The sequence below is a fragment of the Scleropages formosus genome, chromosome 23 (genome assembly GCF_900964775.1).
Source record: "Scleropages formosus chromosome 23, fSclFor1.1, whole genome shotgun sequence".
Lineage (NCBI taxonomy): Eukaryota > Metazoa > Chordata > Actinopteri > Osteoglossiformes > Osteoglossidae > Scleropages > Scleropages formosus.
Window position 1 is genome coordinate 9672058 of NC_041828.1, and position 10951 is coordinate 9683008.

The window sequence follows — 10951 nt, forward strand, 5'->3', positions numbered from 1 at the left end:
GAATAATTAAATCTTCTCTCAGTATTCTGCCCTTTCTTTCATTTAGTTTCTAATAATTACTAACTATTAATTAGTTTTTTTCTTATGTTGACTTGGCGTATGCTGGAAAATGTGTTTCAAATGGAGTTTCTCTTTTAAAACATTTATTTCATTGTCAAACTCAAGACAGGGCTGTTGGGACGTTCAGCGCATTTTCTAGGGCCGCAATGTTGACTAAGAGAGGTTGTTCAGACGAGAGGGTAGAGGAAGGTTACTGCTTGGACAGAGACAGGTTACAGGTCAGTGAAACAATGAGCCTCAGCAGTTGAGACATTCAAATCTGAATTTCATCGACATATCGTGGCTGAAGGGGGTCATAGCTACGCACAGCATGTTGGCTCTCTGTTCCACAGTGATGTTTTTTGGTCCCTCAATACCTAACATGGTGTTACACCACTGCTTCAGGTTAACAATTTTCCATCGGGGGTGTTCTCACAGTCAACGTGGTGACTCACACACACACACACACATTGTCTGAAACTGCTTGTCCCAAGCGGGGTCGCGGTGAACCGGAGCCAAACCTGGCAACATGGGGTGCAGGGCCGGAGGGGGAGGGGACACACCCAGGACGGGACACCAGTCCATTGCAAGGCACCCGAAGCAGGACTCGAACCCCAGACCTGCCACCCACCGTGTCCCCGACGTGGTGTCTCCGACAACTGAATTTGTGGAGTGCAACGAGGATGGGATTTTTTTTGCACAGAAAATATGCACTTGAACCTTGTGTTACAAACATCCCATTTACAAGTTTTTCAAGATAAGAACTTTTCCCAAATGTATTTACTTTTAATGACATTTTCTTGGCTGGTTTAGTTTCTAAAAATTTGTGTTGCAGAGTCAGAAACTGCCTTCATCTCCTTTTTTTCTACCGTTGGCGGCAGCAAAACACACTCAGAGAGAATAGAAACCCAGGCTAAGGAGGGAGTAGGGAGGTGTGACGGTTCTGGCTTTATTCGCCAGAACTTCCATTACGCAAAGTGGGTAGGAACTGAAACTAGTAATGACATATTTTCACTCCACCTGACTTTTGTGTGCAAGAAAACATGTCTTGGTAGCAGTGCTCATAAGTTTTTAAGTCAAGTTTTAAAGAAAGATATTTTATTGAAAAAAACTAATTTATTACTTAAACACATACATTGGGTTATATAACTTGCGATATCTTTTTTTCCGCACCGTCGTACGGTATCCACGCAAAAGTGAGTCTTACAAGGATTTCTGCAGATAAAAAAGGTCAATGTTACACCTGTAACTTCTCAGATAGGAGCAAATACACCGAAGCGGATTCACACCTGACTTAGCGTTGCTTTTTTGAAGACTCTTTCTTCAAATTGCTCTAGACAATAGTAAAAATGTAAAAAAAAAAGAATATTTCCTAGATATTTCTCCCTGTTCTGTATCCCACCTAGCTTTCTTTGGCCCCTTGCCCAGCCTTCTGCTGTGTGTTACACACCTCTGTCCGTTATGGTTATTATCTTCCAGTCTGAAGATCCTGGGTTCAAATCCCTCTCTTGCTTTTCCACCCACAATAAGGTCCTAACCCACAATTACTCCAGTAAGAAACCCCTGTTGTATAAATGGGTATCAGATGCATCGTGCAGCGCTTGTTACTGGGTGACCTACGGGCTCCCTACAAATCCCTTAACTTTACTGGCCTTTACTGTCTGAAAGTCCCTAGCTTGGAAGTTGTGCTTTTTAAATGAATACTTTATGCATTTCTATTAACTATTACCAATCTTAACTGAGAATTAACTTACTGAATTTAGGGAACTGTCCATGAAAACAATTCTGCTCTCATTTTTTCATAAATACATTCAGGACGCTGAACAGGTATTACAGACGGAAAGGCCTCGTGACAGATAGCAAGTTCCGCTGTTGCGTCTGCTCGATTCGAACCGCAGGCCGGTTGCCCTTCACTGCCGGTAGTTTCCGATATCGTCGTAATCGCCCTCCAGGGAAACCGCGGCACTTTTCCGTTGGCTGAAGTCATTGGCTGTGTTCTCGATGCATCCTGGACTGGATTCTGCTGTAGGTAAGAGGGACAGATATGCGGATGTCTTAGGTGTTACTTCTCTCTACAAGTAGATCGAGGGGCTTTTCTCAGGAGGGAAATGAAAACTGAACACAGAACGTATTATTTCCTCCCCAGCCCCCATTCAAGGCAGACAAATAGTTCTGACAAACCTTGCATTATCCTGGGCGTTCGTTCACGAATTCAAAATATGAATAAAGCACATCATATTGATAGAAGAGGGCACCTCAGATGTGTTTTAACGATGAGTCCAATCCAGGCATACTCATACATTTATTCAAAGAATCTGACTGGAGCGGTCAAATTGCATACATTTATTCTAACGTATTTACACTGTATACATATATTTATTTTTGTTGTGTATTGGAGGAGTGCTCATTCGCCTGTTCAAAAGACCTGCAGAGATGTTGATTCGCCCCCCCTCTCATTCACATCCCAAGTTTGTACCGTCGCCAATCAGAAGTTTCAGTTTTTCTTTCGCTATAAAAATTGATCTGCAGGATAAATTGAAAGAACTCTCGAACATGAGGTTACCTGTTAGGGTTTTCTTACAGGTGTATGACCGCCCCTCTCAACGCATTTTGCAACCCTTTGCCTTTAGGGTGTTTTATACACCTCCATACACCTACGTTTTCTCGCTGTATTGATACTGGCCCTGTGCTGCTCTGATCCAATTTTTTTTTTTTGGTTAACAGCTGTTTTTATTTCTATATATTTAAAACCACATGTGCATATTTGCTCCCAATGGACTTCTTTCAGCTGAAGAAACGTCCTTCTTTTCACTTTTTTTTTTTTTAACGATTACAAGGTGCAGTAGTTACACGTTGTTGCAGTAGGAGGGGCAAAGCTGATACCTGTTTGCTCTGTGAAGTCTGTGCAGTTCTCTCCTCTCTGGCTGGTGGTGTTCACTAGAAGAGCGTTCTCCCCTGGTAGTGAAGGGTTCGCGCCACCTTTGTGAGAAACCAACACTCAGCATGTGTGGGGCGCTGGTCGTGTTCGCCGAATGACGGACATAAAATAAAAATCTTGGCATTTCCATGAGCTACAACACTCTCCATTTCTCTATCACTGAGAGCGGCTGGAAAGGCTTCTTGGTACCCGTCCAGCTGCGGTGTAGATGTTTGCCGACGGGCACGACGCACATCGTCTCGCCTCCTCCTACCTGTGTTCGCATAGCATTCCTCAGACGAAGTGCTTGAGGTGTCAAAGGAGTCCTCTGCAACCGAGTGAAACGTCCTTTCACACTCCTGATTCAAAGCTCTCCTGTCACTGAGTTGCGCTATGGCTGCGGCTGAGAGTGGGAGATGGCCCTTACCGCTCGGCTCTGTGTTTTTGAGCGCTCTGTAGTCCGGCGGCGTGCTGTACTGGCCTTTCGGCGCTTTGGATGAGAGAGACATTAGAAAAGAAGAAGGACAACATCAGTAAAGGCCATGAGCTGCTCTGCCAGTGCACTTTCTGCTCCGTGAGCAGTGGATGGCAAGTTCTCTTCTCCTCGGCGATGGAAGTCTTTGTGAACCCTCAGCATGGAGGTGTCCTCACCTTCTTCAGGAAGAAATGTTAGTGCTGGGATGGCTTTGGACACCGGGTTCCAGTTCTCCGTCTTGTTGCGAAAGGAATCTGAAAGCAAAGAGGCATGGAGCTGGTACGTGACTTCAGTACCACAGACAGATGACACGTCCAGTGGTGAACCAAAGAATATGGACAAAGGAGGTGGACATACTCTGGAAAGTAGACATGGTGACAGCGGGTTCCACACTGAAGTTATGATGTTCATAATCTGATGCATATGAGGAGTTGTCCATGCTGGTTTGTGCGCGCAGGGCGCTAGAAATGGGTACAGCTGTACGAGTGTAAACGGAAAGAAGGATTTTGGAAGGAGACCTGACCTAACCTGAGCAATATCATCTACACAAGAGGAATCCAACAAATCAACCACAGATTCCCGAGAGATGGAGAGGCATAGGTGCGCCTCACGGACCGTTGTATTCTCCGGGGCCGCTGGTGACTATGGTGAGGTTCACAGACTCTCCATAGTCATTCTCGTGGGGATTTGAGGATGTCTGGGGTTTCTCATTTCTCTGCTGAACCACGAATGCTGTTGAAGCAAGAGAAGATGCAAAGAAACACCTCTGATCCAAAAATGAGCTGCTGACTGATGAAATATTTTCTTTCTCTTAGAAGGCAAATATGTGCATAGTTTTGGTTGAAAGAGGACTCTCATGATATGGGCTTTTACTCACCATATCTTTTCTTATACCATCTACAGAGCACTGCGTTTAAGATGAGCACCACCAACAGGAGGACTGACAGCGCGAAGCATCCCAACAAGGGTGGAGACAAAAGAAAATATGCTTCTCTTGGCTGGGATGTCGCAATCCCAGAGCCTACAAAAGGAGATTTTGAAAAACTCTGTGCTTCAATTTCATCGATCTGAGACACACAGCACACACAAACACACACTCCAGAAACGTGCATTCACCTGTGGTTGAGATGGGGATGGTGGATGGCGGAGGCGGCGTAGTCGGTGGAAGGAGACCGAATGAGTCTACAGGAACATAGCGAGAATGCTGTGAACGCAGTCATGGATTTATAACATAGATGATGTTTGAAAACTTCAAAACTGGTAAAGACTTTTAAAGTTGGGTGACTTTGAAGGGTCATCCGGGTTTGGACAGTCATGCTATATGAGGACTGAAGAAACTGCAGGTTTTGTGTATCCCAACAGCAAATTACGTCCTTAGGGTTAGGGTTAGGGTTACCTTGGGATTAAATATTATTTCACCTGGCTGCTGCAGTCAGAAGGCAGCCCACCTGTAATCCAGGCTTACTTATTCCTATCCAGTCAATCAGATAGATGACCTGGCAGAAGCCTGCAGATTACTCGGTCCTCACAGGAGCTTCTTGCTCAACCCTGAAGCAGAGATCTGCTCTCTTACTGCTACAGATGACCCCAGCTGCTTTGGAGTCCTTGCACAGGTTGAATGAGTCGAAGAACTCCGTGCACTCCCACAGGCTCTTCCCATTTTGCTGACAGTAGAAGTACCACTTGGCGGAGTTGTGCTGCAAAGGGGGCGTGAAGGCCGTGTAGTTCACCACGCTTCCGCAATCCAGCATGGAGCACACCCTCTCCGCCATGTGTTTGTTCCAGCCACTGTCACACAAGGTGCCCCACGTGCCGTTCCGGTGGATCTCCACCCTGCCAGAGCAGCGGTCCATGCCACCGGTCAACTGCAAGGCTCTCAGCTCTGGTTTGGGAGGAAGAAGAAGGAAAGATGGTAGTGGAGGGATGAAACTCGGCACAGGGAAAGAAAATGGCTCAAAAGGAAAATGGCTAATGAATCCCCGGTTGAAACTCTTCCATTTACATTGATGCAGTGAGCAGAAACTTGTGTCCAGAGCAACATACAAGCGAGAGCAAACAGAACAGGCAAAGAGCGCTGGACTGCGGACAAGCTGCCGAAGGACTTCATTATCTAGTGCTCACGTATCTGCTCAGCTGATGCATCTTACAAATTCTTTACTCAGAATCTCAGTTTTCCTAACGAAACAGTTGCTTTGCTGGGTTCTGTTAAAGCAGTGGTTCTCACACACATCGGTGTTTGAAAGCTGGATATTTAGCGTGGTCATGCATGAGCCCAAGTATGATGGACACCCTGAAGGACATGAGCGTTTGAGCCGTACCTGAACACACCACTCCGGCGTCCTCCTTGTGTCCACAGTCGTGGCTTTGGCCCATACTGGGGCAGTCCCACAGGCTGCTCTCGGAGCCCGTACAGTTGATGTCATCCAAAAAGATAGGCCCTTTGCCCGGTTTGTAGACCCCACCCTGGCCGCTCACATTGAGGGCGTAGCCGCAGCCGAGCTGGGCGCACACCACGTTGGCGTCCTGCAGATCCCACTCGTCGTCACACACCGTGCCCCACTGCCCAGCAGCCCACAGCTCCACTCGGCCGGCACAGCGATCCTCGCCCTCCGCTAACCGAACGGCCCGGTGCCCTGAGAGGCGGAAGCGGACGTCACGTACCGTCTTAGCAATAGAAGCACGAACGCCACGATCACGGGCTGTTTCTATGTCGTCTTGTTTTCTTTGTTCGCCGTCTTACCGCAGAAAATTTCTGTGACGCCCGTGCAGCTCCCCGGGTCCTCCTCAGTGCAGTTCTCCAGGTGAGTTTGGTTATGCGTGCAGCGCGTCAGGCAGGATGTGCGGTGGGGTGATTTCCTTTCGCTCACATTGTATGCTGTTCCGCAGCCCAGGTCCTTGCAGATGTGCCCGGCCACACTATCTCTGGACTCCAGGGGCAGCAGTACGCCGACCCACCGGTTGCCATGAAAGGCACCCAAGGTCCCTCCACACCTGCCAGACAACTGTGGCGTGTAGGACACAGCTGCAACAGCAACAATGCGGGTCACGTTCGACGACGAATCAGAAAACGTGTGACACGTGGTAAAACTGTCGAAGTAGCAGTAAGAGGTGAACTCGGCTGCAGTGTGGAGTTACATTTACGAGAACGTCATTTAGCTGTCACCCTCGTACAGCGGCAGACACACTGCGCAGCCCCTTACACTCATTCTCATTACATTTATTTATTTGAGAGACACTTTTCTCCAAAGCGACTTCCGATGAACTCTATGTGGTGTTATGAGCCCGCACACCTTATTCACCATGCTGACTCACACTGCTAGATACACTCTTTACACTGGGTCACTCATCCATACATCAGTAGAACACACACACACACACACACCCTCTCTGTCACTCACACACTCTGGGGGAACCTGAAAAATCATATCTTTGGACTGTGGGTGGAAACCAGAGACCCCAAGGGGAGAACACACAAACTTCACACAGACTGAACGAGGATCAAACCCACGTTCTCTCACACCACCCAGGCGCCGTGAGACAGCAGCGCTACTCGCTGTGCCACCGTGTCGTTCCCGCATGCACGCTTGCTCACACATTCACCCTAAAGACTGTATTCAGAGTCTCCGATTCACCTGGAAAATGTGTCTAAGGACTGAGAGGAATCCTCACAAGAACAGAATTGAGCAAAACCAAGGGATGTGAGGAGAGTGGCAACAGGTGACATTCTGGGGGCCGATTTGGGTTCGCAAGGCGGACACGGGTCTGCGGTTTGGCAGAATGCGCGATAGGAGCCTTATCTCAACTGTTCTGCTGCACTGCAAAGGTTGAAGAACAATAGCATTGCATTGCACCACTTCCTGCAGCACGTTCGCTCTGAAAGTGTGAACTTATCTAAAGAGAGTGCGAGGCAAAGCGTGGCTTCTGGTGGATCCTGCATCACATATTCAAACCTGCGTGGCGCTCGGATGGTGTTGGCTGATCGCTACAGCCTTACGTGTAACGAATCATCACCATAACCCGCAAGGCAGAGTCCCATCGCCGAAAGGCGGCTCACTTTGATTCTCAGTTTGCGCGGTGACCTCCTCCGGCAGCGAAACGTTGTGCTGGTGTGGGCTGGAGGTATTCTGAGAAGCTGAAAGACACGAAAGTGACACAAAAGTGACACAAAAGTAACACAAGTGACAATGACGGCACTTCCCAGACGTGTTATTCTCCTGTTGACGATGGCCTTTGGGCTGTTTTCCATTCACAAAGCAGATGCTGCTGAGACTGACCTCCTTGCAATGGTTCGCCAAACCTCATTTATGAGGACAGTCTTTCGCATGGAAAAACATGTAATCTTGAAATGAAGACAAAACAAAGCATTTTCCCAAAACCGAAGGTCGGCGGTTGCGTGTTCCTGCTTCCTCAAGTTCCATCGGTCTCATTCGAGTCAGACTATGTTTGAAAGGGTCCATCTCATTTAATTTTGCATCGAGTCTGTTTATGACTCAATGCTTGCGTGTATATTGCGCAACGCAGAAATGTAAAATCGAGACAGAAACGCGACAAAGGACACACGTGAAATGTTTATTTCGCTGGAAACATCTCGTACTGTCATGTGTGTCGGTGCCGCGGGAAAAAAAAAAAAAGAAAAGATGTGCAAACATTTTCCTGTCTTAGTTGTTGTGTATGCGTGAGACATAATTCAGGTCTGAACACAAAGCATTTTAGTTTTGAGGAAAAAGTCAAATATTTCCGAGAAGAGAAAAAAAAGAAAAGAAAAGAAAAGAAAAGAAAAGAAAAGAAAAGAAAAAAAGTTTCGGAACCACACAAAAAAAATTTACTTCAAATAAATGTGGACTCATAGAATCTCTCCACACAAAATGAGAAATAAAAAAAGCTTGACTAACTTTTTTAAATAGTTTTCAACATTTCAAATGTGTTACGTGGACTGTTTCTGATATATTGATTTATATATTATATATTGACAGTGTATTGGCTTTTTGGGGGCACAGTGGCGCAGCGGGTTTGGCCAGGTCCTGCTCTCTGGGGGTCTGGGGTTCGAGTCTCACTTGGGGTGCCTTGTGATGGACTGCTGTCCCATCCTGGGTGTGTCCCCTCCCCCTCCAGCCTTGCACCCTGAGTTGCTGGGTTAGGACCCCACTTGGGATGTGTGTGTGTGTGTGTGTGTGTGTGTGTGTGTGTATTGGCATGTTTTGAAATAAGTGGCTGTAAATAAGCTGTCAGCCATGCACCTGACCGTCAGCACATTGTCTTTGCCACTTGTACCACTGCTGAACCGCAGCATCTTTTCTGCTGGACCCTAAAACCATCCTACTGACCAGAGAGCATCCTGTTCTCACCGTTTCAGGCCTCTGTAAACCGCAGCCTTTGTGTTCGGAGAGGTGTGGATGTTAAACTCACCCAGGAAGAACGTGGGTGCGAAAAGAGCTACCACTTATTTCTGACACAAGAAATAAATTGAAGCTTCGAAAAATCCAGAATTTCACTTGTCAGCAGTTTCAAAAAGACACACTAATCACGAATATTTTTGTTGATCGAAATTTTAAATATTGATTCAAATGATTCTGTGCAACAGCATATTCATAAGAATCTGTTTTTGTTCTCACAACTGGTTGGATTTTCAACTTTTTTCATTTCACACTTTTCAAATCACGCAGAAACCATATTCTAATTTCCCCCACCTTCTTAACCCAACAAAAATTCCAAAAAAAAAAATAAAAACATATTATCCCGAATTTAAAGATTAAAACTGAAAAATCAGTATTTTAGACTAACTGCTAAACAAACAGCAATAAGATCCACAAGCAATAATTTAAGAAGCTTCGAAAGTTTAAGAACCGTAAAGACTCTAAAATGACATCTAAAATAGTGTTAATGCAGCTTGTAATAATTTTTTATATCAATTACTGCTCTTTATGTGAAGCTGAGTTAGTAAGGAAGTAGTTTCTTACGTTTCATTCTGTTTTTTTTTTGTCTGAAAGAGCAACTTAAAATTCACAACTCAAACAAGTACTTGCTGTATAATTAACTTTTTATTTAATAAACTCAGCTAAATTACACAACCCTTCAAAAAAGCTGCGAAGAAAGGAGACATTTTTGTCATTTTTCTTTTTCCCAGTGGTCCGAGACTCAGAAGTAATAAGATAAATAGAAGCACCAAAATTTCAAAAATCCAATTAAGCGATCTACTTAAAGATCTTTTCCGTATTGTTCACAAAACATCATTTAAATGCGTCTCTTGTTCCAGTTACTCACTTGTAGTGCAATTCAATCATAGTGGATTGAACTGATTTATCAAGTTTCTTTTCTCCACCATGAATTGCTTCTTTTTGAACTTTTTCAATGTGTTCAACAGGACATTCATATTTATATAATTACATTTTTTTATTAATCAACACCCAATTAATATGAATATTAAAAGCAGATGTAAGAGAACAGCGTTATGTGTGTTATATGTTTTGTTTGAAAAAGAAAATAAATCTGTTTTGACCCTCCGTGAGACAATGTGATGAGCTAAAAGGGATGGAGCTGGATGTGCAGCAGGATACTGGTGGACGGTGGTGCGACGTGACACACTCTACCTTCGCAGAGGCCCAGCGCCTGGAGAAACAGCACCACTTTCAGAAGCTCCATATCTGTGTTCGGTGGCACCGGCTTGAAGGATACAGTGAGAGCGGGCGATCGGAAATGCTCTGTTTCAGCCCTCTCGAACCCGCAGCCTCATGAACGTCTGCACGCCGTGGTTTCCTCTTGCACTCAGTAGTTCATGTGGCACACATTTCATAATCTCCAGCATGGTCATGTGACGCCGCTATGTCACCAGCATAGCAAAATAACCGAAAATGAGTGTTGAATGTGTTTTTCCAGTTAGGTCAGCCCACTCACATCGGGTCAAATGTGTTTTAGACCGATCCCCTAGAGAGCGTTGCGCAGTCACCCGCTTTGAAATGAAGTTATTTCGATAATGAATTTTGTTAGGATTTCAGGTTCACGGCTAACAGAGTGTGCTCCTGTATTTCAGACCTGAGCCGCAATACATGCGTATCAGAGCACGTTTTAACAGTCCCTTCGTCGTGTCCTAGGTGTCTCATCGAGGGGAAATCTGCGTGTCCAAACGGCTTGTCTTAAATGATGCAGCACAAAGCCAAGCTGATCTCCATATCAACCGCTGCAGATTTTCTACATTCCAGTCCCTGATGGTACCACCTGTTGGACCAGTGAGTGCTGAAGGCCCAGTGAAGGCATTTTTGGGGGCTCGCAATGAGCGTGTCTCACCACTAGATGGAGCCAATTCCCAGCCCCTTTAATGACTGGCATCACAGTTGTGTGCTGCACTGTCTCCTTTCTGTGTCAGTAAAGAGAATGCATCACTTTTATTATTGCAGCTAGAAAAGCCCGTACAATTACTGCACTTGCGGTGTGCTGTAATGCCAGAAAAATAGACTGCTGCCAGCTTTACCGAAGGATGGACCCAGCTATCCAAGCAACAGGGCGAAACACTATTAATATAGACC

At 45.7% G+C, this 10951-nt stretch overlaps 1 protein-coding gene across 4 annotated transcripts; it reads right to left on the reverse strand.

Annotated features, from left to right (window-relative positions):
* Positions 1-1120: 1120 nt before the first annotated feature.
* LOC108933279 (T-cell differentiation antigen CD6-like) lies at positions 1121-10233 on the reverse strand. 4 transcript variants are annotated; one of them, XM_018750222.2, is made up of 14 exons: positions 10019-10233; positions 7486-7563; positions 6172-6453; positions 5750-6064; positions 5005-5313; positions 4548-4613; positions 4309-4452; positions 4047-4163; positions 3789-3908; positions 3608-3685; positions 3384-3446; positions 3231-3284; positions 2923-3018; positions 1121-2059 (listed from the first exon to the last, which is right to left on the reverse strand). In XM_018750222.2, exons 1-14 carry the CDS (start codon positions 10068-10070, stop codon positions 1950-1952), a joined length of 1884 nt encoding a protein of 627 aa, XP_018605738.2. In that variant the 5' UTR covers positions 10071-10233; the 3' UTR covers positions 1121-1949. The 4 variants fall into 4 exon arrangements, 2 of the variants coding, with proteins under 2 accessions (XP_018605738.2, XP_018605736.2); XM_018750220.2 differs by having other exon boundaries at positions 1121-2062; positions 10019-10229; XR_001966054.2 differs by having other exon boundaries at positions 1984-2059; positions 2923-3284; positions 10019-10231.
* Positions 10234-10951: the final 718 nt, after the last annotated feature.